This window comes from Pelophylax lessonae (assembly GCF_965119305.1).
Source record: "Pelophylax lessonae genome assembly, chromosome: 1".
In the NCBI taxonomy this organism is placed as follows: domain Eukaryota; kingdom Metazoa; phylum Chordata; class Amphibia; order Anura; family Ranidae; genus Pelophylax; species Pelophylax lessonae.
The window spans coordinates 622,940,468-622,965,309 of NC_138768.1; the positions used below are offsets into that span (position 1 = coordinate 622,940,468).

Below are 24,842 nucleotides of genomic sequence, written 5' to 3' on the forward strand. Positions count from 1 at the left end.
GATTATGAACACACTAGGTGAACCTGCCAACAATGTCACAAGGCATAGGACTGTCCCAGGGACACAAGGCCAGGCTTCTTGCTGGTCAGGTTGGGTTGAGCAGAGAGTCAGTGGCCTTTGTTATTGCCGCTTTCCTAACGTGTTGAAAGCGAGCTAGGCTCCTCTGCTCCATCTCTGTGACTATTAGCGTACTGAAACAAAAACACCGCGCCTAATGATGGCGTCACTTACCAATTCCGCCATTTTCGTAAAGGGCAGACTCTACAAGCGTCCGTAAATTGCTCTGCTATTGACATTTATTTTATGTCACGCCGAATTTAGGAACACGCAGTGCATGACTACTAATGAATGATAGTAAAATAACACAGCCTTGAGAGGAAAGCAAAGACTTGCCCTCGTGTAAAATGGCCGTTCCAGCTTCTCTTCGTACTCTTGTCGACTGACGCCATCAGACTGCACAGAGGGAAGCTAAGAAGCTGATGAAGTCGAACCTGGTTTTGACTGGTGAAGCCGAACCTGGTGTTGAAAGGCGATGAATAGCCGGCTGCAAGAGATCCGAGCCAGGCAGAAGCTGCGCCGGAAGTTGCTGGCCCAGCAGGTAGTGTGTCCGTGTTTATGATCGGGGATTGAGTATGGATGGATGGAGGGAGATCGGTACATGTGTGGACAGGGGATGAGGATAGAGGAGTGCACAGAGTACAAGGCTTCATTCTGTCTACTATCATACACACTGAGGATACCTGCACAGGGGTGTCTTACTATCTATGGCTTCATTATCTTCTAGGCCCTGGATAAAGCCTTTTGGGACTGCAAAATCGCATGACAAGTCCTTCTCCATTATTTCCAATGAGTCCCATTCATATTTGTGCGACTTGAAGGCACACTGACTTCAAAGTAGTCCCTGCACTACTTTGGCATGATTTTGATGCGTTTTGAGGAAAAGACAATTCAAGCCCAGTCAAACTCGCATCAAAGTCGCGGCAACAAAGTCGCAGCAAAATTACAGTAAAGTCGTGGGGCTTTGAAGTTGCACAAGTGTGAAAGGGGCCTTAAAGTGATTGTAAAGTCTCATTTTTTTTCCTATTAAAAATAACAAACATGTTATACTTAGCCAATACAGTGTATCAGTTAGGGCTCTTTCACACGGCCCGCCTCCGTAGGCAGTTCCGTGCTACTCAGCAGGGATCGATCCGCCGATCCCCGCTGAGCCGGCGGATGCGGATGACCGCTCCATCTCCGTTTGCAGTGCGGAGAGGGAGGTGTCACAGCTCCCGCTGCTCTCTATGGGGAATCGGATGAGAACGGACCGCCTGTCCACTTTCATCCGATCCCTGAACGGATGAAAAAATAGGGTTTCCATCCGTCCGGATTTCACAGACAGGATCGGATACGGATGGCAGCAGGTGTCAGCGGAGGTGTCTCCGCTGACATCCGCTGCCCCATAGAGCTGCATGGAGGATCCGATCAGATCTGCCTAAAAAAACTGACAGGCGGATCTGATCGGACCGCCCGTGTGAAAGAGCCCTTAGTCCTCGTACACATGATCAGATTATCGGACGATCTGTCGTCTGTTTTTTGTTGCATGCTAGTCGGATATGGAAAGTGAAGAGGTTACTTACATACGAAAATTCCCATATGACAGAATTCAACTTCAGAAGTGATGTCATGTGTTGAATTGTTTTGTATGTGTTCTTTGGTTTCTGCACATGCCTAGTCTTGCGCTTACGATTTTTTTCGGACGAAAACTGTACTAATTAAACGAAAATCGAATGTTGTGTTCACGTACGATAAAAATTTTATAGCCTGCACATCCAGTTTTTGTCTGACAATTCGTAATCGGCTGTCGAAATCACCATACTAACAACCAGAAAATTGGCAGATGGTTCGTTGGATGAAATTTTACTTCCGATTTTCTTATCGTGTGTAGGGGCCTTTAAAGTGATACTAAAATCTAATTTGTTATACTTACCTGCTCTATGCAGTGGATTTGCACAGAGCAGCCCAGATCCTCCTCTTCTCGGGCCCCTCCCTCCCACCCAAGCAGCTTGCTATGAGGGGACCCGAGCTGAGTCACAGTTCCCTGTATCCATTCAAACACGGAGCCCAACCTCTCTCCACTTATTGGCTAGCTGACTTTGATTAACAGCAGCGGCAGCCAATGGCAGGAGGGAGAATCTCGGATGTTTGAGACTGTCGTGGACATCGCTGGATAGAGCGGGACCTCAGGTAAGTGTTAGGGGGGCTGCTGCATACAGAGGGCTTTTTATCTTCATGCATAGAGTGCATGAAGATTAAAAAAAAAAACCTTCTGACTTTACAACTCCTTTAACCACCTCCCACCCAGCCACTGTACATATACGGCCAGGTGGGAATCTCGCCCTTCTGATCGGACGTTCCGGAACATCCTTCAGAAGGAGCGAGATCACGCCGCCGCGGGCATGCGCAGCGGCGCGATCTCGATGTGCCTGTGTCCCTCGGACACAGAGCAACAAGATGCGGCAGGAGGGCCCTGTGATTGGCCCTCCTGATCACATGACGGCTGTGTCCAATCACAGCTGTCATGTAAGGTAAACACAGCTGTTGTAACGGCTTCGATCTCTTCTCCTGCTGACAGATCCTGTCAGGAGGAGAAGAAGAGAGGATCCATACTGCAGCTGGGGGGATCAGTGAGCATTTCTAATTACTCACTGATCACAGGGGGGTCTGTACTGGTAATCAGAACATTGATTACCAGTGCAGCCCTGGGAGGGGGGGTGCCACTAGAGCCACCAGGGATGCCCACCCATGACCACCAGGTATGGCAAACAGGGCTCAGAGAGCCTGCCAGTGGTGCCCTCCCTATCAGTGCTGCCCACTAATGCCATCTATCAGTGCTGCCCGCCAGTGCCCATTATTGCCATCTATCAGTGCCGCCCACCAGTGCCCATTATTGCCCACCAGTGCTGCCTATCAGTGTACATCAGTGCCCATCAGCGCTGCATATCAGTGCTGCATATCAGTGCCCATCAGTGCTGCATATCAGTGCTACCTATCAGTGCCCATCAGTGCTGCATATCAGTGCCACCCCATCAGTGTCTCCTCATCAGTGCCTGTCAGTGCAGCGTCATCAGTGCTCATCAGTGCAGGAAAAAACGTATCTATATACACAATTTTATAACCTAAACAAAAAAACTTTTTTTTTTTTTTCAAACTTTTCCGTCTTTTTTTTTATTTGTGCGCCAAAAAAGAAAAAACCTTGCGGTGATCAAATACCACCAAAAGAAAGCTCTATTTGTGGGGAAAAAATGACACAAATTTGGTTTAGGTGCAGTGTTGCATGACCGCGCAATTGTCATTCAAAATGCAACAGCGCTAAAAGCTGAAAATTGGTCTGGGAAGGAAGGGGGTTTAAGTGCCCAGTATTGAGGTGGTTAAAGAGATTCTAAAACTTACCTTTTTTTTTTTTTAATAACAAACATGTCATACTTGCCTGCACTGTGTAATGGTTTTGCACAGAACAGCCCAGATCCTCCTCTTCTGCTGGTACTCCTGGCTTCCCCTTTTCATCAAGTGCTGCAAAAGGAAGCCGATCCTTATGGGAGCACCCCTGCAAGATTGATCCCGAGCTGCACTGCCTGCAACCATTGAAAAACAAAGCACTGCTTGGCCCCGCCCTCCAGTCCCTCATCACAGCCAATTGCTCCAACTGCTGCTTCTCTGCCCTGTGAGAGGAGAGAGAGTTGAAAGACCTGCTGCTCTTGGGCACAGTAGTGGAAATATATTGGGGTCAGGTAAGTATTTGCAGGCTGGGGGATCCTAGTCACAGAAGGTTTTTTTACCCTAATGCAGCAAATCATTTGGGGTAAAAAAAAAACCTTAAAGCAAAGCGCCACCCAAAAGGGGAAGTCCTGCTTTAAGGCCTTCTCCCCAGTTCCTGTTTATGGAATTGAGCATTTGAGGAGGAGTTGGGGAGATCCTGCTCACCTCATGCTCCCGAGGTCGTCTCAGACACATGATCGGTCCCGGAAGACTTCGGGACCAGTCACAGAGCGCAGGGCCACTCGCGCATGCGCAGTGGGCACCCGGCTGTGAAGCTGCAAGCTGTTACAGCCGGGTGCCCAAAGTGAAGACACCGGCGAGGGAAGACACAACTGGGGTGAGAACACTGCTGGATCGTGGGACAGGTGAGTGTCTGCTTATTAAAAAGTCAACAGCTACAGTTTTTGTAGCTTTTGACTTTAATTTTTCGCTTCAGAGACTGAAACTCTGCTTTAAGCCTTTAGAACTGCTTCAACCACTTGATGTCCAGCGATGTACCAGTACAACGCTGGACATCATAACGTTATACCGGGATGACGCCTGGCAGGCATCACCCTGGTACTGTTTGTTTGGAGCGGATGGTAAGCTCTCTTGTACAAGCAATCCTAGTGGCTAACTAGCGGAGGGGATATTCACCACACCCTCACCACTTTCCACAGCTTCATCGGGCTCTCCTGTCCCAGCGGGACACCCAAATGACCAGCCGGCGCTTCTGCCGGCTGATCATAGAGACGAACAAAGACCGGAACTGCTTTTCATCTCTATGATATAGGGGTCTGGAAGCGATGACCTGACATCACTTCCAGTTTCCCTGGATATAAATGGCACCAATTTTAAAAATGAAAAGCATTTAATCACACTGGTCTTGGTGTGATAAGATGTTTTCAAGGGCAGAAGAGGTATCTGAGGTCTTATAGACCCCAGATCTCTCCATAAAGAGTACCTGTCACATGCCTATTGTTGTCATAAGGGGTATTTGATCACATTAAAAGTAATGAAAAAAAAAATAAAAAATTTAAAGCGACAGTGTAAAAATAAATAATTGTATAAAAAAAATAATAAAGTGTCCTGGTGCTCAGGTGCAAAGGTGAACGCACGTGTCAGTCCTGCATGCACCCAACAGCGATCGTCCCACACATATGACCACTGACTGGTTTAATTGAAGAGCTACTGTAGTTTATATTGCTAAAAAAAGTGAATGCTGGTTCTGATAGAAAGGTGTCGGTGCATCCAGTGCTTTGCAGTTTGTTGTGTATGGGCCTGTGCTGTTGCAGACTGGATTTGGGGTGCCCATGTTGACCTATGTCCATAGCCAAAAGTGCCTACAATGGACATATGAGCATCAGAAGAGGACAAAGGAGCAATGGAAGAAAGTGTCTTCAAGCTGTTGATTTGGTCGCAGTAGTAATACCCTTTTGACGTTTTCCACATTTTGTCATGTTACAACCAAAAACATAATTGTATTTTATTGGGATTTTATCTGATAGACCAACACAAAGTGGCACATAGTTGTGAAGTGGAATGAAAAATGATCAATGGTTTTCAAAATCTTTACAAACGTGAAAAATGTGGTGTGCATTTGTATTCAGCCCCCCCGAGTCAATGCTTTTGTAGAACTATCTTTCACTGCAATTACAACTGCAAGTCTTTTTGGGGATGTCTCTACCAGCTTTGCACATCTAGAGAGTGACATTTTTGCCCATTCTTCTTTGCAAAATAGCTCAAGCTCTGTCAGATTGGTTGTAGAACGTATATGAGAAGCAATTTTCAAGTCTTGCTACATATTCTCAATTGGATTTAGGTCTGGACTTTGTCTGGGCCATTCTAACACATGAATATGCTTTGCTCTAACCATTCCATTGTAGCTCTGTCTGTATGTTTAGGGTCATCCTGCTGGAAGGTGAACCTCCACCCCAGTCTCAAGTCTTTTGCAGAGTAACAGGTTTTATTTTAAGATTGCCTTGTATTTGGCTCCATCCATCTTCCCATCAACTCTAACCAGCTTCCCTGTCCCTGCTGAAGAAAAGCATCCCCACAAAATGATGCTACCACCACCATGTTTCACAGTGGGGATGGTAAATTCAGGGTGACGTGCAGTGTTAGTTTTCTGCCACATATAGCATTTTGCTTTTAAGCCAAAAAGTTAAATTTTGGTCTCATATGAGCAGATCACTTTCTTCCACATGTTTGCGGTTTCCCCCACATGGATTCTCGCAAACTGCAAACGGGACTTCTTATGGCTTTCTTCTTGCCCCTCTTCCATAAAAGCCAGATTTGCGTAGTGCATGACTAATAATTGTCCTGTGGACAGATTCTCCCACCTGAGCTGAGGATCTCTGCAGCTCCTCCAGAGTTACCATGGGCCTCTTGGCTGCTTCTCTGATTAATACTCTCCTTGTTTATCTGTATTGATCGGTTCCCAGCCAACAAGATGACCGCTGCTTCTTTAGTGTGGTGACGCCCTACGTCACAGGTCCCGCCTGACGTGGCGTTTTGTCCAATAGCAGACTTCTTCCGAGGCGTCTCACCTCTTCACGCCTCGGAAGAAGTCTGCTATTGGATGAAACGCCGCGTCAGGCGGGACCTGTGACACTTTTAATTTATTGACCTACTTTTTGCACTCTCTTCCACACCAAGGGTCTTCACAAAGATGCTTGCTCCTCGCGCCTCTCCTAGTCCTGCTAAGATTGTAGGACAACCATTTTTCAGGATATCTAGGCAGCCTGCTGCTGAAAGACTCCTCAGCTACAGTTTTGTCTGCTAACATTTTAAAGATTCAAACACTTAACACAATTTACTAGTTCATGCGCTGATCCTAAACTAACATCTTCCCCGGATGATGGTCTTTTAAAAAATGGAACTTCCAATGATAGGGCGTTGCAGCTCACCTTAGTCTTCACTGGGTGACGGATGATTAGCTGTACAAAAGGGGAAAAGAAAGAAATAGAGCGCAAGACCGCCCTAGCATAATACTGTTTATTAAAAGGAAAAAAAGCTGACTGTGTACAAACTCGCATTTGGGAAGTCAACATTACACACATTGGATTCATCACAGTACATCGGCGACCCTCTCCTTTTTCCGCCACACACCATCAACAGCCCTCTCCCCAGTCTGCAGGCGGTGACTTCGGGGGTTCTCCAACATCCGCCTCGAAGGCTGGAGTGCGCTTGTGCCCAGACCAGCCGGTGCCGTACACAATGATGTAGAGAGAAGCTTTCGGAAACCACTAGTGAAGGCAAGGAGAAGCGAGAGAACCCGAGGCTGATGCCCACAATTGTGGTTGCTAGGACAACGCGTTTCAAAATAATGTAATTGTATACAATGTTACCAATACACTCACTTTGAGTATATTGGCAACATTGGATCTAACTAATGCATCCAACTAATTTATGTCAACATATATCTATTTAGTTCATTTTATTAAAGAGGAAGTAAACCCTCTTCTGCAACTTTTACCTATAGGTAAGCCTATGATGAGGCTTACCTATAGGTACTGTAAATATCTCCTAAACATGTACCGTTTAGGAGATTTTTACCTTACATGCAGCCAGTGACATCACTGGCGCATGCGCTCTGCAGGAATGGCCGCTGGTGCCGTTCCTTCAGAGCCCCGTGCCGTTCCTTCAGAGCCCCGTGCCGTGACCGTTGGCTACAGCGCGAGTGCGCGGGAGTGGCGTCACCGCGGCTCCGGCCAATCAGATGGCCGGCTGCCGCGATCCCGGGAAGACGGGCGACTGAACATGTCGCCCATCATACAGGTAAGCGCGCGGCACGGCGGGGGCTCGTTCTAAGGTAAGTATTTCATCATGAGCTAGTATGAGATGCATACTAGCTCATTATGTGTTTCTCTTTCAGGTTGAAAAAAATATATTTTTTATGTGTTTATAACCTCTTTAAAGACCTATGTATTGTCCAATAAGTCTAGTTTTAACTTTAACCTTAATATGTAATACATTTTGTACTTTTTAAGAAATGTTATCAACGTTAGTTGGCGCAAATCACTAAAGTCCCATGGGAAAAATTATTTTATACGTTTCTACATGTTTTAAGGGACTGCGTTCCGCCAATGTCTTAGTACTTGTGGCCCTCATTTTCCTACTATGTTTTAACAAGAAACTATACAGGTTTGTGACCAAATCCAGGGATCCCTTGGCCCTTGCACTAGATGCAACCTGTAGATCGCGGTCTGGGCTTGCTGACCCGTCATTCAAGACCAAGGGAACAGTGCAATGCAGAGGGACTACTTGTAAAGTTGGAGCTGTAGTAGCGAGCAAGAGCCACGTAAGCCGATTCCATGCGGAGTGACACCAACTGCACTCCACCTCTTATTTCGGCTAGCAGTCTCTAGTAGTGATCGACCGATTTCGGTTTTTCGTTACCGATATGTTGGCAGATATATGGGGGGGGGGGGGTCTAAAATACCCCTAATCCCTCCTCAGCACTTAAAAGCATTCAAAACGGCAAGTTTGGCTGTTTTGAATGCTGTCGTTTTTTTAATCTAGCGCCAATACCCGAAAGTGATGTCATGACTTTACTTCCGGGTTTTTGCATGGAGACCCGATCAGAGCCGAATGTGGCTTTGATCGGGTCTTCCGTGGCTGTGTAGGCTGGTTGCCTGGGTCTCCCGGTGGGATGTTCCCTCCCGCTCCTTGTAATGACAGCCGGGCGGCTTCTAAGCTGCATCTGTTATCATTACAAGACAACTGACCGTCTGCTATGGACGCTGGTACCAGGGTGCTGCCTATAGCTACAGGCATCACTCAGGTATAAGCACTTTCCCGAAATATCGGCAATATCGGTCACCTTGGTGGCTGATTCCGATATATCGGGGAAAGTGCAGATATGCCCTCAATATATCGGCTTTGCCGATAATCGGTCAATCCCTAGTCTCCAGAATGGTGCCAGCAGAAGGAAAGAAGAGATCTTCGGGTCGGTGTAAAGCAATACACTGGGCATGTTGGTATAGGGCTGCTTTCACACTGATGTGCTGTGGTTTACACACACCACGGGTGCAGTGCAGTGTACCTGCAGCTTTCGTGTGGGTTTGCTGCGCTTGGCAATAGACTTCTATTATATCCTTCAAGTTTGTTGTACTTTTTGAAAGCACACCAAAACTGCTAAATACAGGACTTTTGGTGTGTTTTCAGAAAGCGCACAACACCTGTAGGATATAATAGAAGTCTATGGCGTTGTTGCTTTCTCACCACCTTCTTTAACCTCTTGGACCCTACAGAAGAATGCAGTTGCAGGCATTTGCAGAGTGGCCCCATTTACTTGAATGGGTCACGATTGGCAGGCGGTAGAACCCACCAGAAGCAGCAGGGGGCTTAATTCCTGCTGTGGCATGTATACACCTTTTGGCTGCTGCCTCAGCAGCTAAAAGGGGGTATGGATTGGGGGGCCGCAAAATTGTGCCTTAACCACAGGGGTTTAATACTCTCCAACTTTACTCGTAAATGAGCCCTAAGGATTCCGCTGCCAAATACAAATAGGGGCTCATTCACAAGTGCACTGCCGATCCTCTGAAAAGTGATCCAAGTGTGTTTGACAGGTGGTGAGGAGGCGATATGTTGCCTCCTTACTACATGATTTAAACCCATGATCGCTGTGCAATGCACACTATTGCGATACGGTAGTACGGCAATTAGAGGTTTAAATCAGGTGTGAGGAGGTGACACTGTGATCGATGACCTTTGACTTCTCCCATGTTGTTCAGGTAGATCTCCACCTCTTTAAGGTTGCCTTCCGCTGCCTTGGACCCTTCTCAGGCTGATGTATGTGTTCCCTCTAGTGAATATTCTACCTCAACTGCTGTGCAAGACAGAACCTTGGCCTGCTCCAAAACTGGGCAGACTTCCTGATGGTATGGCTGTCTGTCCTCCCTGATGGTATGGCTGTCTGTCCTCCCTGATGGTATGGCTGTCTGTCCTCCCTGATGGTATGGCTGTCTGTCCTCCCTGATGGTATGGCTGTCTGTCCTCCCTGATGGTATGGCTGTCTGTCCTCCCTCCCTGATGGTATGGCTGTCTGTCCTCCCTCCCTGATGGTATGGCTGTCTGTCTTCCCTCCCTGATGGTATGGCTGTCTGTCTTCCCTCCCTGATGGTATGGCTGTCTGTCCTCCCTCCCTGATGGTATGGCTGTCTGTCCTCCCTCCATGATGGTATGGCTGTCTGTCCTCCCTCCCTGATGGTATGGCTGTCTGTCCTCCCTCCCTGATGGTATGGCTGTCTGTCCTCCCTCCCTGATGGTATGGCTGTCTGTCCTCCCTCCCTGATGGTATGGCTGTCTGTCCTCCCTCCCTGATGGTATGGCTGTCTGTCCTCCCTCCCTGATGGTATGGCTGTCTGTCCTCCCTCCCTGATGGTATGGCTGTCTGTCCTCCCTCCCTGATGGTATGGCTGTCTGTCCTCCCTCCCTGATGGTATGGCTGTCTGTCCTCCCTCCCTGATGGTATGGCTGTCTGTCCTCCCTCCCTGATGGTATGGCTGTCTGTCCTCCCTCCCTGATGGTATGGCTGTCTGTCCTCCCTCCCTGATGGTATGGCTGTCTGTCCTCCCTCCCTGATGGTATGGCTGTCTGTCCTCCCTCCCTGATGGTATGGCTGTCTGTCCGTCCTCCCTGATGGTATGGCTGTCTGTCCGTCCTCCCTGATGGTATGGCTGTCTGTCCGTCCTCCCTGATGGTATGGCTGTCTGTCCGTCCTCCCTGATGGTATGGCTGTCTGTCCGTCCTCCCTGATGGTATGGCTGTCTGTCCTCCCTGATAGCGATTAGAAAGGAAATCCTTCTTCCTCTTCCACCATAACTAGGTGACTTAGACATCTTTTACAGGGCTTATGCCCTCAAGGAAAGGTTTCCCTCCTCCCCTATCCAGGTCCACTATGGCAGATGTATTGGCTTTTTCGTGGGCCTTTCAGCATTCAGCAAGCATTTCGCAGGTGTGAAAACTTGCTACTTATGTTCAAAACTTCTACAGGTTTTATTAGGTGGATGTCCAGGCCTCAGTCCATTGACCCCTTGTTTTCTCGTGGGCCTGTTTGGCTTTGTTTGCTATATTGTTGCCCACCCCTCATTTTATTAGTTGTGCAGGTCATATGTGCCCAGGGGGGGGGGGGTGGGGGGCATTCCCTGCAAAAAGCTTTTGCCAGTAGCATACAGTATAAGGCTCCGTTTCCACTGTTACGACTTGCTGTGCGACTTGCCACATGTCAAGTTGCATAGCAAGTCAAAAGTCATTCATTTCCATTTGGCCCGTTCTAACTGCCGCGACTTGAAAAGTAGTTTGTGCACTACTTCTGGGCCGACTTCAGTGCGACTTCCTTCTATAATGAGAGACAAGTCGCGCTGAAAGCCGCGAACAAGTAACACTACAGATTCGCACTAGAAGTAGCCAGACTCTTTAGCCGCAGCAGTGGAAACGAAGCCTTACCCACGGTCTATGACTCTGCATCCTGTGTCCTACACTACTCCAAGATAAAGACTTTAGAGGTAAGTAAAAATTTCCAGAGTTCAGCTTTACAGTATGCAAGAAGAGTTCGGCCTCCTTATTAAGCTGATGCTTTTAGTACTTGGGAATAGTGTTTACATACTGTATCTGTCAGGCACGTAACTTGAACTTGTTAGCAATTGACCAATGTAGAAAATTTGTATACAATTATAAGTGAATTGTAGGAAGACTGGGGATAGGATCCTGAAGCCTTGCATATTTAAAAATTTGAGTTGGCCAATAAATGGTATTCCTTAAACTCCCAAATATTCTGCAGGGACTGATATTGTAATACAAGGAAGGAGAAAAAAAGAGTAAAATCCTATCTGGATAGCATAACTTTTTATATAAAATACGGTTTTTAACTGCTGGATTCAAATAAACAATATAAGAATGTCAATATGGTCAAATAGATTTTAAGAAATGTATTTATTTTTTTTGGTTTTTTTTTTCAGCTCGGAGCAGAAAGTGCAGACAATATCGGAGCGGTTTTAAACAGCAAGGATGAGCAAAGAGAAATTGCAGAAACCAGAGAACTATGCCGGTAAATATATCTGAACTGTACGATGATTGGAAAGGCCTCGCTCCCATTTCTCCTGTCCCAATGTTGGGAAGACCGTTTTGGAGCAAAAAAAATACATTCTACAATAATGGCCTAGGTTCTAAAAAAAAAAAAAAAATCTGAGCCTCCACACAGTAATATACCATTGTGCAGTACAGCAATATATGTGTAAATCAGGGATCGCAGTACAGCAATATATGTGTAAATCAGGGATCACTAATAGGGAGAAAGTGGTTCAGATCCGGACTGAATGATTGTCCTGTTTGTAATGTGGCCACACCTTTTATCAGCCTGGGAGTCCACTCCCAAGTCTCCCACCCGACCGCGCTGTCATCCTTACAGCAGGGCAGGGGGTGGGAGGTGCTGCAGATCCAGACAGAGTGGAAATCTTTTCTAATTAACAAGCGGGTAAGCGCCTGCTCATTAACATAATTTGGGCAGCTCCCATCCTACGTCCAGACCTCCCCAACACCAACCCACCCCCCCATCCTGATGCGGTGATGAGACCATGTCAGCTGGGGAGAAGACCCAGGCTGATAAATGCCTCTGCCCTGCTGTTATGTTAGGACTGTGCAGGGGAGATTGAAAGGGAGACTGTGATGTATGGGAGGAAAAGGGGGGTGGTAGCTGCAAGGAGGTTTGTGATGTAGGGACTGTGCTTGCAAGGGCCACTGTGATTGAAGGAGGGGTGGGATGTGAAGGGGACTGCAATGTAAAGGGGGGCTGTGATGCGAAGGGAAACTGAGGACACATGGGAAATGCTGTAGAGGATGGACTAAGAAGTAAAGGCGAGTGGGACTGTGATGTGATGGAGGTCTGGGATGTAAGGGCTCATTCACACCAGAACACAGTGTGGGAAACCCAAAAGATATGTATAGGGTATATAAAAAAAAAAAAAAAAAAACGCACATTCTCCCCTCTATGCTACTGCGTCGGTGTGATGCTGCAGCTGCCCCACGTCGGCTTTAAGCCCGGGAGCAGAGTGACCACTGATCGCTCGGCTATTGATCTGTTCGAAGCAGTGAATCCAGGGATTAATGGAGAGGGGACTGGCGCAGTTGGCTCTCAGCCATGCAATGTCAAAGATAAAGATAGGGGCGGAATCCTTTCAGAGCCTGGAGCTGCCCTGCTAGGTCAGCTGAAAGTGGGCTATAGCCCATTGTTGGCTGACTCTGGGTCACAGGAGAGCAAAAGTAAGTGCACTGCTGTGACACACAAGAGAAGTATGGCCTAAAAACCTTTGGCCATACTTTTAGGACCCAAAAAAAGAGTATGGGTCCTCTGTTGATAGAAAAAAAGGTTAGGTGCCAAAAGGCATCTATTTTTCAAGAGTGTTGTCCAACTTCTGGAGCCTTGGTATTCTATAATGTATTTTGTTTTTTATTTCTTTAGTGCTACATATGATACTTCAGCACCAAGTCTGAAGCGGAAACCTCCAGAGGAAGGAAAAGTTGATGAGGCGGTAGTTGAAGAGAGTAAGGTAATAAATGTTTTTTACCTACATCATAATTTCTTTCTGTGTATAATATACAGTGTTTTACCAGCAGAAAACAGAAACTGCAAAAAGCCTTTATCAGTCATCGTATCCACCTGGAGAGCAACTACGCCCACCCCTGCCCTCTGCTGCCCATTCACAGAAGTCTTTGTATTATGTGATCTCATTCACAAAATACACTGCTCATAAGAATTAAAGGAACACTTTAAAAACACATCAGATCTCAATGGGGAAAAGAAATCTCATGCTGGATATGTATACTGATATGGACTGGGTAATGTGTTAGGAAGGAAAGGATGCCACATTTTTTGATGGAAATGAAAATGGATCAATCTACAGAGGGCTGAATTTAAAGTAACACCCAGAAAATCAAAGTGAAAAAATTATGCAGCAGGCTAGTCCATTTTGCTGAAATTCCATTGCAGCAACTTAAAATGTTACTCAGTAGTTTGTATGGCCCCCATGTGCTTGGATGAATGCCTGAGCATGTAGGGGCATGCTCCTAATGAGGCTACGGATGGTGTCCTGGGGTATTTTCTCCTAAATCTGGACCAGGGGATTACTGAGCTCCTGAACAGATTGAGGTGCAACCAGGCGGCGTTGGATGGACCGAAACCTAATGTCCCAGAGGTGTTCTGTTGGATTTAGGTTAGGCGAGCGTGGGGGCTATTCAATGGTATCAATTCCTTCCTCCAGGAACTGGCTGCATACTCTCGACACATGAGGCCAGGCATTGTCGTGCACCTGGAGGAACCCAGGACCCACTGCACCAACGTAGGGTCTGACAATGGGTCCAAGGATGTCACTCCAACACTTAATGGCAGTCAGGATGCCATTGTCTAGCATGTAGAGGTCGATGCATCCCTCCATGAATATGCCTCCCCAGACCAATACTGACCCACCACCAAACTGGTCATGCTGACTGATGTTACAGGCAGCATAATGGTTCTCCACGGCTTCTCCAGACCCTTTCATGTCTGTCACATGCTTAGGGTGAACCTGCTCTCATCTGCGAAAAGCACAGGGCGACAGTGATGGACCTGCCAATTCTGATGTTCAATGGAAAATGCCAATCAAGCTCCATGGTGCCGGGCAGTGAGCACAGGGCCTACTAGAGGACGTTGGGCCCTTAGGCCACCAACATGAGGTCTGTTTCTGCTGTTTCTGATTTATTTGGTCAGAGGCATTCACACCAGTGGCCTGCTAGAGGTCATTATGTAGGGCTCTGGCAGTGCTCGTCCTGTTCCTCCTTGCACAAAGGAGCAAATACCGGTCCTGCTGATGGGACTAGGACCTTCTATGGCCCTGTCCAGCTCTCCTAGAGTATTTGCCTGTCTCCAGGAATCTCCTCCATGCTCTTGAGACTGTGCTGGGGGACACAGCAAACCTTTCTGGCAATGGCACGTATTGATGTGCCATCCTAGAGGATTTGGACTGCCTCTGCAACCTCTATAGGGTCCAGGTATCGACTACTGCTACCACTAGTGACATTGACCCTAGCCAAATGCTAAACTAATGAAAAACAGTCCGAAAAGATGAGTAGGGGAAAAATAAATTTCAGTGGCCTCCACATGTAAAACCATTCATGTTTTGGAGGTCATCTCATTGTTGCCCATCTAGTGCTTCTGTTAATTTCATTAACATTAAAGCAGCTGAAACTGATTAACAACCCCCTCTGCTACTTAACTGACCAGATCAATATATCAGAAGTTGAATTGATTTGATGCTATACTCTGTTTTCATTTTTTTGAGCAGTGTATAAAGGCTTCTGTAATTGGGCGGGTAGGAGGGGAGAGGCGGGCATAGCAGCTGCTGGGACTCTACTCCTGAAGGAACTGAGACCAGAGAGATCAGGAGCCAAAATACACATAAAACAAATGAGCGCTTGAAGACAGGCTTGTAGGTGGAAAAACCCCAATTGGTGAAAGAATCATGGATAGTCACACAATAACAAGCAGTAGGCTCCACGGTATGTGATGTATATGAACCAGCTTTAATTAGCCAAAAAGGTACACAAACTAAAATCGCAATTAAAATCCTTGTGGATGGCTGCCTGCTTGTCACACAACGGAGAGGGATGACCAAGATGAAACTCCAGGCAGGGGACACACTGGATGTTCCAGGGGGATCCGATCAGCAGGTGGACTGAGGCCCGAAGAGGAGATGTGAGCCCCGTTCCGGGTCCATGGAACGCACTCAACAGCTGGATGATGACAGACGCCCAGCGATGATTTCCATCTTCGCGCCAGGAAGCCAGACAATTGCATTTCCTTAAAATATCCACACTCGGTCTGTGGGTAACGTTTGCTCGCGCCTTGCTATAACTGTGGAAAGACACTTTGGATTTTAAATTTGAGAGCAGTTGGTGCTTTGCTTTGATTTCTCCATACATGTAAATTTGAATACCTAGCAAAGTCACCTAAAATACCCATATAAGCTAGCCCTAAGAAGTTACACATCTGTATTGTGTACTCGCATATTAAGAAATGTTAAGCTATAACCCAACCTACAAATAGTTGCATGAGCAGCCTCTACTGGAAACATGTGGACTAGAGCCTTATGCTGGGCATACACTATGCGAAAAATCGGCCGCAATTTGGTCATTTGGACAGTTCTTTCATTTTTCGACCAGTTAATGGGCACAGAACAGTAATCCGTTTTGACGTTTTTGAGCCAAAAAAACGAAGGCCGAGTTTGGAAATTTTCTGCCGAATGAACGATAAATTGAAAGGTTAATGTGTTTCTCATCCAAACTTTTTGCATTAGCTATATGTGAAAAAACGAACAAAAAACTGATTCATTTATGTCCATTGAACGATTTATGGGTTATTACATGATAGCACGAACCTTTGCTCTCACGGCCGAGTGTTCGTTTTTCGAAAATTAGTTTTAACGATTTTTCGTATAGTGTATGGCCAGCTTTCCAGTAAAAGGTGTTATAGCAGGCTGTACATAATAAATGTGGACTTCAGATTTACAGCAGAGGATACCAAAGCAATCTGTACTGGAGAGATGTGGATTGAAGCATTACGGCAGAGAATACCAAAGCTGTCTGTACAGGAGACATATGGACTGGGGCTTTATGGCAGAGAATACCAAAGCAATCTATACTGGAAAGATGTGGACTGGAGGCCTACAGCAGAGAATACCAAAGCGGTCTATACTGGAAAGATGTGGAATAGAGCTTTACAGCAGAGGATACCAAATCGATCTGTACTGGAGAGATGTGGATTGGAGCATTAAGGCAGAGAATACCAAAGCGGTCTGTACTGGAAACATGGACTGAGGCTTTATGGAAGAGAATACCAAAGCGATCTATACTGGAGAGATGTGGACTGGAGGTCTACAGCAGAGCATACCAAAGCGGTCTATACTGGAAAGATGTGGAATAGAGCTTTACAGCAGAGGATACCAAATTGATCTGTACTGGAGAGATGTGGATTGGAGCATTAAGGCAGAGAATACCAAAGCGGTCTGTACTGGGAGAAGTAGAGACTGGAGCATTATGGCAGAGGATACCAAAGCAATCTATACTGGAGAGATGTGGACTGGAGCTCTACAGCAGAGGATACCAAAGCAATCTATACTGGAGAGATGTGGACTGGAGCTCTACAGCAGAGGATACCAAAGCAATCTATACTGGAGAGATGTGGACTGGAGCTCTACAGCAGAGGATACCAAAGCAATCTATACTGCAGAGATGTGGACTGGAGCTCTACAGCAGAGAATACCAAAGCAATCTATACTGCACAGAGATGTGGACTAGAGCTCTACAACAGAGGATACCAAAGCAATCTATACTGCAGAGATGTGGACTGGAGCTCTACAGCAGAGAATACCAAAGCAATCTATACTGCACAGAGATGTGGACTAGAGCTCTACAACAGAGGATACCAAAGCAATCTATACTGCAGAGATGTGGACTGGAGCTCTACAGCAGAGGATACCAAAGCAATCTATACTGCAGAGATGTGGACTGGAGCTCTACAGCAGAGGATACCAAAGCAATCTATACTGCAGAGATGTGGACTGGAGCTCTACAGCAGAGGATACCAAAGCAATCTATACTGCAGAGATGTGGACTGGAGCTCTACAACAGAGGATACCAAAGCAATCTATACTGCAGAGATGTGGACTGGAGCTCTACAGCAGAGAATACCAAAGCAATCTATACTGCACAGAGATGTGGACTAGAGCTCTACAACAGAGGATACCAAAGCAATCTATACTGCAGAGATGTGGACTAGAGCTCTACAGCAGAGAATACCAAAGCAATCTATGGGATGGTAGGAAGGAGAATTAACTTTTCTTTTTTTTTTTTTTAAAAACCCTCTTAAATAACCTTATATTAAATACCTTATCCTGTTATAAAAAACACCTTTTTTTTTTTTTTTTTTTTATAAAAAGGCACTCGGACTACAGAATGGATAAAATGGCCGCGGCTTCTTTATTGACTGGTATTCAAAAATAACATAACCATCTTTATAAATATCAACATGAATAAACAGACCAACCCAGTCATAAAAAACTCAGGTTGTCATTCACAGAAGATCAAAACAATTTGATCAACCTCCAACATACATCACCAACATAACTCATCAATACATAATAAAAGTACACGTCCCCCTCACAACCGAGGTGACCCAAACCAGTCAATTTATTGAAGCCGCGACAAACCAGGGGAGGGGGGGAGGGGAAATCCAGATGAAGGTGTGAGGAGATTGAGCCCCTGAGGGGCGGGAAGCCCCTTAAATATGCTATCTCCTGAGGTAACCTCCACCCCATAGGCTGAGGTGAGCGGGCGGAGAGAGGGGCTCATTCGTTAATTTTCTTGAGAGAAACCTAAACTGCCTAACAACTACCTGTTTACTAAAAAACCCCACTAAAAACCTGCCTGGTAACTCAGCCAGGCGGGAAAAACTGTCTGAGCTATGCACCCACTAACTTTCCCTAGTCATTTTTAACCCTTCCACCATCCCATATGAAAGAGGGGCTAATTTAGCCCCCTTTCCAATATACTGGAGAAATGTGGACTAGAGCTCTACAGCAGAGAATACCAAAGCAATCTATACTGGAGAGATGTGGACTGGAGCTCTACAGCAGAGGATATTAAAGTGGTCTGTACTGGAAAGATATGGACTGGAGCTTTACTGTGGAGGATATTGGGGAAGCCTGTTCAGAAGACATGTACTGGAAAGCTGTTGACTATAATCTGTAATATGACCCAAGATGCTGTGTGTTTTTCAGATGCTATAGGCCAGGGATGATGCTCATGCAGTCTTCAGTGTAATTGAACATCATGGGAAATGTAGTTCCAAAACATCTGGGGTGCCAAGGTTCACAATCACTGCTATAGGCTTTGATTGCTGTTGTAAATAGTGGTAGGCAAGCTGTATTTTCCATAGACAACATGCAGCAATGTCAGTGATTGGATCACTTATAATACATTTTAAAGGATCAATTCTGCTTTTTTTTTTTTTTTTTTTTTTTTCTGGTCATTTTAGAAAAAACCTAAATAGTAGCATTTGTCCCTACAGTGAGGTGGGTGGCGCTGCCTAATAGTATTATGGCATATTTGTAGTGGTGATGATTGGGTGTGTTGCACCACTGAGAAAATGTGTAATAGATAATAATATAGTAAACACAGTTGGCATTAAATAATGATGGTAATACAATAATAGCAATCAATAATATAATTTTTGTAAAGTGTTGTATTAGCTAGTATTACTTCTTTTGGCCACAAGGTTTTTGCTGGCTACTGTTTAGAGGACCTGGTCCTCTTTGAGGGTGTATGTTTTTTCAGATGAGCTCCAATTGTTTATGGTTGAGCTTCATGTTACCTGGATGGCTATGATTAGCCTTGGGAATTTTTTTCTGCTGTTTCCCACCCATCATGTTTGACACTGCTTTGGGATGTCCCAATGGTTAAGAAAAATCAGGCGCTGTGTCCGTCAATGAACGAAAGAAAATATGTGATTTTTGACTAAACGTAAAATCCATTTCTCTGATCTTCATTGACACAGCACCCACCGCTGTTGTTTTTTTCTTTTTTTCTTCTGACACTGCTTGTACAAAACTGGGTCCTCATAGCAGGAAGTGGGAGTATACCCCCTGTGACTGCCCCATAGGCGTAGTCCAGTTTTTTTTCCTGCCTAGTGTAGAGGGCAGCATAACCCAATGGTTAAGAAGAATCAGGAGCTGTGTCCGTCAATGAACATCAGAGAAATGGATTTTACGATAAGTCAAAAATCCCGTTATTTTCATGGTTTGCAGTTACTGCTGTTTTGCATGTGCCTGGAAATGGAGCTGTCATGGGCATCGCTGAATGCTTTGACAACTGATTTTGACTGTTTACCTCTAAAAAGTGCTATGCCTTCTAATGCCTTGAATATTTATTCAGGTTCCAATGCAAATGGGTGTGTATGCTTGTCCTAATGGATCAATTTTTTTTTGACAGAGAATTGTTATTGGTGGGCAAGTAGTGAGGCTATCCTGCTTTGAACACACCCCATGTGCAATTATTTGTTGTATGTTTTTCAGGTTTTGTAACACAAATTGTATGTGAAGCACAATTCCCTATAGCATTCAATTCTTCTGTACATTGCTCTCATTTCTGGAAGGTTTTGCTATAGGTTATTGCATTTTGAACAGATGACAAGATGCATCGTTTGTAATGTTAAAAACTTATTTTTCATGATTTTGTTCCTCTTAAATATGATTTTTCTGCTTGTGAAGTGTACATATTAAAGTGCATCTCTAGCCAATACTTTTTTTTTTTTTTTCCCCCCTGAAGACATGACCGAGATCGAATGGGCATCTCGGAAATCAATCACCAAGACCATTATCCCAGAGTGCCCCCATGGAAAGAATTGACCCCACCTTTTTGTTTCAGTGGCCGCTTTTAACATTTTTGGTTTCCCGTCATTTTTTGTGATACTGACAATGGTCACCAGGAAAAAAGGTTGAGGTGAATCCTGGGCAAAGGCAGCAAGCTTTCCATTCCCTATTCTGTCAATACTAAAGAAAATAGTTTTGGCTGGAGGTACACTTTAATAATGGGAATAAAGTTTATGTTTTATTGAAAAATAATTGCACATTCACGATTTTTATTTTTATTTCCAGGATCCAATTGAACCACAAAAGGAGGAAGAACATTTGCCTTATAAAGAAGAGGTTTACAAGGACTCGAGTACTTTCTTAAAGGTAATAATTACAACACTTTTTCACTTTTCTTTGCATATTTGATTTCATTTGAAGAGTGTTTTACAACTAGTACACGGCTACAAATTGTAGGGGGTGATATACCAAAACTGGAGAGTGCTAAATCTGGTTCCTATGCAGAGGTGCACCAATCCGCTTCCAGATTTTTTTTTTCAAAGCTTAATTGAATAAGCTGAAGTTAGAAGCTGATTGGCTACCATGCACAGCTGCACCAGATTTTTCACTCTCTAGTTTTAGTAAATTAACCCCATAGTCTCACAATTTACGGTAGTTGGTATTTTATAGAGTATCCTTCTAGAGAACCATGTTACATAATATGTGTTTAATTTTTTTTTTTTTTTTTTTTTTTTGTATCAAACTGCTTTGAGTAAAAACCCTACTATCTAGTGAAAGCCGTTTTTCCTGTTCACAGATCCCTTTTTCCAGACACATCACAGTACATGCCAGTCTCACCCAGACCGCACCTGAACTTTCATAGCATCTGTTCTCTTCTGCTTTGTGCTGATCTTTCCCATCTAATTCCTACCTATTCTGTGCCTCGCTCTTTGTCTTACCTAAGTTTATGCTTTTTTTTTTTTTTTTTTTGTCCTTGTTTTACAATTCTGGAATCTCCATTCCATGATAGTTGTGGGGCTTTCAAACTGCAGACTGTTTTGCAATGTAGCCAGTTACCAATTAGCTTCCATCATTGCGGCCCAGGCCCTTTTCCTCTGTATTTATGGTCATTGCTGCTGTTTGGTAAAGCCACTGATCACTGTTGGACCACTGTGAGTATGCAGAGAGGGTCACTGTTGGGTTTCATTAAGATGGGTGTTGAAACTCCCTGCATGCAGGCCTCGCTTGCTATTGTGCCTGCATCTACCCCGAGCCGCATGCAGACAGCCTACAGAGGTGGATACAGACGTAGCACCTTTATGGACACAGTCCGATGTCAAAATTTGTCAGGCATGCATGAGTGGGTGCCCGGATCCAAATGCACACTGCCTGCGTTTAGATCAATGCACCTGCTTTCACACACATGCCAAATCTTGACATGCAGCTGTGTCTGTGCAGATGCTGTATCTGCATCCACCTCTATAGACTGCCAGCGTCCAACTCGGGGGAGATGCAGGCACCATAACAAGCACGGCCTGCACGCAGAACCGGTGTCAATGCTTATGATATGTTGAGGTCACTCTAAATGGACCTGCTGGTGTCTACAGTTAGGGATAATAAGGCCTTTATATTTCTACTACTTTTCTTTAATTTATAAAGTATATTTAGAGAAGCTTTATTGCCAAGTGGGATCAAAACTGTCTTTTTTCTTTTTGCTTTTAAAAGCTGCGTTTTTTCTTTTTTAGACTTTGCAAAGAATATGCCTTCAACTAACGAGGGCTTCAACTGACTAGAATGTACACATTGTCACCATATGTATTATTGGTTAGTATAGTGAACACAAAGGTCACTTCTCCCTGACTAAAGAATAGTGCCTTTGTGTACTGACATCATTGTTCACAGTGCTCATCAATCTTCTTTGGTGTCAGATGAACACGGTGACATAAATGCCACGAGTGTTGCCTACCCAATTTTCCCACTTTAATTGCTGATATTCAGATAGTTCATGTTCATGCCCATATTTGATCGTAAATAAGTAAATGCTTTTCCCAATTCATCCTCCAGGACAGCTACCCAAGAGATTGGCTCCTCTCACCTACCAGGAAACACATGATCCACAATAGTTAAATGGCCATTACACATACATACCTTCCGTTTCGTGTGTTTCCTCTAGCCTGCCAGGATCTTCGTCTTCTTTTTTTCTTCTTCTGTTTTAGGCCAACTTGCTAGGAGGCAGGGGCCTTTCTGGTCAGCTTCCCCTTGGAAGGTGCATGAGTGCCTGGTGGGAGGGGGGGGGGATGAGAGAGTATTAAACAGAGTTCGGAGAGAGACCCCCCCCCCCCCTCTCCAGTTTCATAAGCTGTTATTTTTGTGTGCAATCAAACATTTCAGGGGGAGTGGGGGGTCAGAGGACTCCTCTTACTCACGGTGCACCCACATGCTCAAAGGGCCGCATCAAGTCCAAGTTAGGTTGCATGGAGAACTCCTTATGGGTCCATCATGGTGGCCGAGAGGAAGCCAGCGTCACTTCCGGCGCTCGGGGATGATGTCACTTCTGGCTATTGGCATGAGGGTAGCCATTTTCTTGGTTAGTATCCCATATGGGGCACTGTGAGTACAGGAAAGGCAGCTGCTGATCTACACAGCTGCAGGGGAGCCAGAGAACACGCACCGGTGCAGTGAGATTCACCTTTTCTTTTCTTTTTTTTTTTTTTTTATGTATCCCAGCTCTCCTATGTACCAATATACCATTACCGTACCTGTGATGCAGAAAAATAAAAGCGTTCTTTGTTTTTTAAGACAAGGTCTCGTCCTGGTCCCATCTGGAGGGATGCCATGCAAACATAGCAACCTACGTTGACAAGCCAGGCAAATGCACGCCTGGAGGGATTCCAAGGATGCCATGCAAATATAGTTAATTGGTGCAGGGTGTGTGTGTTTATAAGGTTATCTGGTGAACATATTCTGTGTTTTAAGGCCCGTACACACGTAGCGATTGTCGGCCGTAAATATTCGGCCACCGACCGATCGGCCGATTGTCGGCTTGTTAGTATGATGCTTCCGACAACCGACTGCGACTTTTCGGCCGAACAGAATCTGGTGTGCAGGCTTTAACATTTTTGTTGGCCAACACCAGAACGGCCGATTGTTCCTCAGTCAGTACATAATTCGGCCGACAAACAGCAGATGAGCAAGACTGGGCATGCTCAGAGAAGGAGAAACAAACGGAAAGTTAACCTTCACATGACATCACTTCTGCAGTCAGCTGTTGTTGGCCGACAAAATTCGTGTGCAGTCTTTAGCACTTTTCAACCGACAGGACAGCACCGGACAAAAGACGGCCGATCGTTCGGCCGACATTCGGTACGTGTGTACGGGCTTTACTGGTTTTCATGTCCTATATCTACATACTAGGAAGTCCTGGACTTTTTAATGGAACACACCAGGGGCTTAGGTAAGACTTTGCACTAAAAAACATAGAAAGCTTTTATTTTTCTGCAACAGAGGTACATTAATGATATATTGGTACTTTGGGGATCTGGAATTAAGGGAAAAAGAGGTGACCTTAGTATTTAAAGGTTGAAGTTGCTCATTCAGTGCAGTAATTGAGAACTATTTTTCTCTTTCTACAATACACCCTAATCCAAATTAAGTATGCAGAATCTTTACATTCCTGATATATACTTTTTGTGGGTCAGTGATTGAAGGAGTATTGAAGCTTGAAGGTCCGCATAACTGCAGGACAATTAGCATTTTCAGAAGGAGGTCAGCATCCAACACCCCATATTTTTCCCAGGAAAGGTTTGTTTCAAAGGCTGTCTGTAAATTGTATTCTCCAGATACTTGTTGTGAAGTGAAATAACTGGGCACAAGTTACACAAAAAACATTAGCCTACAAGAAACAGAATTGCTTGTGGGGAAGTAGCTGTCACATAGTGTGATGAAGGGGCATTGGAAGTGATGGCATAAAATCAAAGGTTCACGCTAATGTGGAAAGGTTACTAATATATTCCATCGAATGGTTTCACGTTTCACAAATGGAAAAGTCAATTAGCCTACTGACTTGTCTGAAGCCATTATTTCACTTTGGACATGTAATCAGGGACAGAACCAAATACAATATCCTTTTCCAAAGAGTCTTTGGGATTTTTACTAGCAATTCCTCTTGTGACACCTGGTTTTACCAGATCATTTTAACGTGTCCGTAATACTAGATTGGAACCATAGGAGTCTTGGTAAAGGTTTGCAGTGGATGGCTTGTAACAGCGAAGCTGAAATGAGTGGAATCCCTAACAGAATAATTATTTGGCACTTGTTATAAATGACTTATTGATAAAAAGAGAAGTAGGCCCTTTTTTTGGTGAACGAACTAAAGATGTTGAGATAGCTGTCAAATTTTTCTTAGCACAGAATTTTTATTGAATTCAGCACTTAACTATGGATTCTCTTAAAGTGGAACTTTATTCATTTTATAAAACGCACTGCTCAAAAAAATTAAAGGAACACTTTGAAAACCTATCAGATCTCAATGGGGAAAAATATAATGATGGGTAATATGTTAGGAGCGAAAGGATGCCATATTGTTTGATGGAAATGAAAATTATCAACCTACAGAGGGCTGAGCTCAAACACCCCCAAAAAACCAAATTGAAAAAATGATGCAGCAGGCTAGTCCATTTTGTT

General features: G+C 44.9%; 1 protein-coding gene across 1 annotated transcript in view; it reads left to right on the forward strand.

Annotated features, from left to right (window-relative positions):
* Positions 1–503: 503 nt before the first annotated feature.
* The window catches only part of METTL14 (methyltransferase 14, N6-adenosine-methyltransferase non-catalytic subunit), a 68,831-nt gene continuing 44,492 nt past the window's right edge, over positions 504–24,842 (forward strand). Inside the window, exons 1-4 of the mRNA XM_082272852.1 lie at positions 504–598; positions 11,742–11,830; positions 13,241–13,328; positions 20,466–20,546. Coding sequence (XP_082128978.1) covers positions 533–598; positions 11,742–11,830; positions 13,241–13,328; positions 20,466–20,546 — 324 coding nt within the window. The 5' untranslated portion in view covers positions 504–532. The remainder of the gene's footprint in view (positions 599–11,741; positions 11,831–13,240; positions 13,329–20,465; positions 20,547–24,842) is intronic.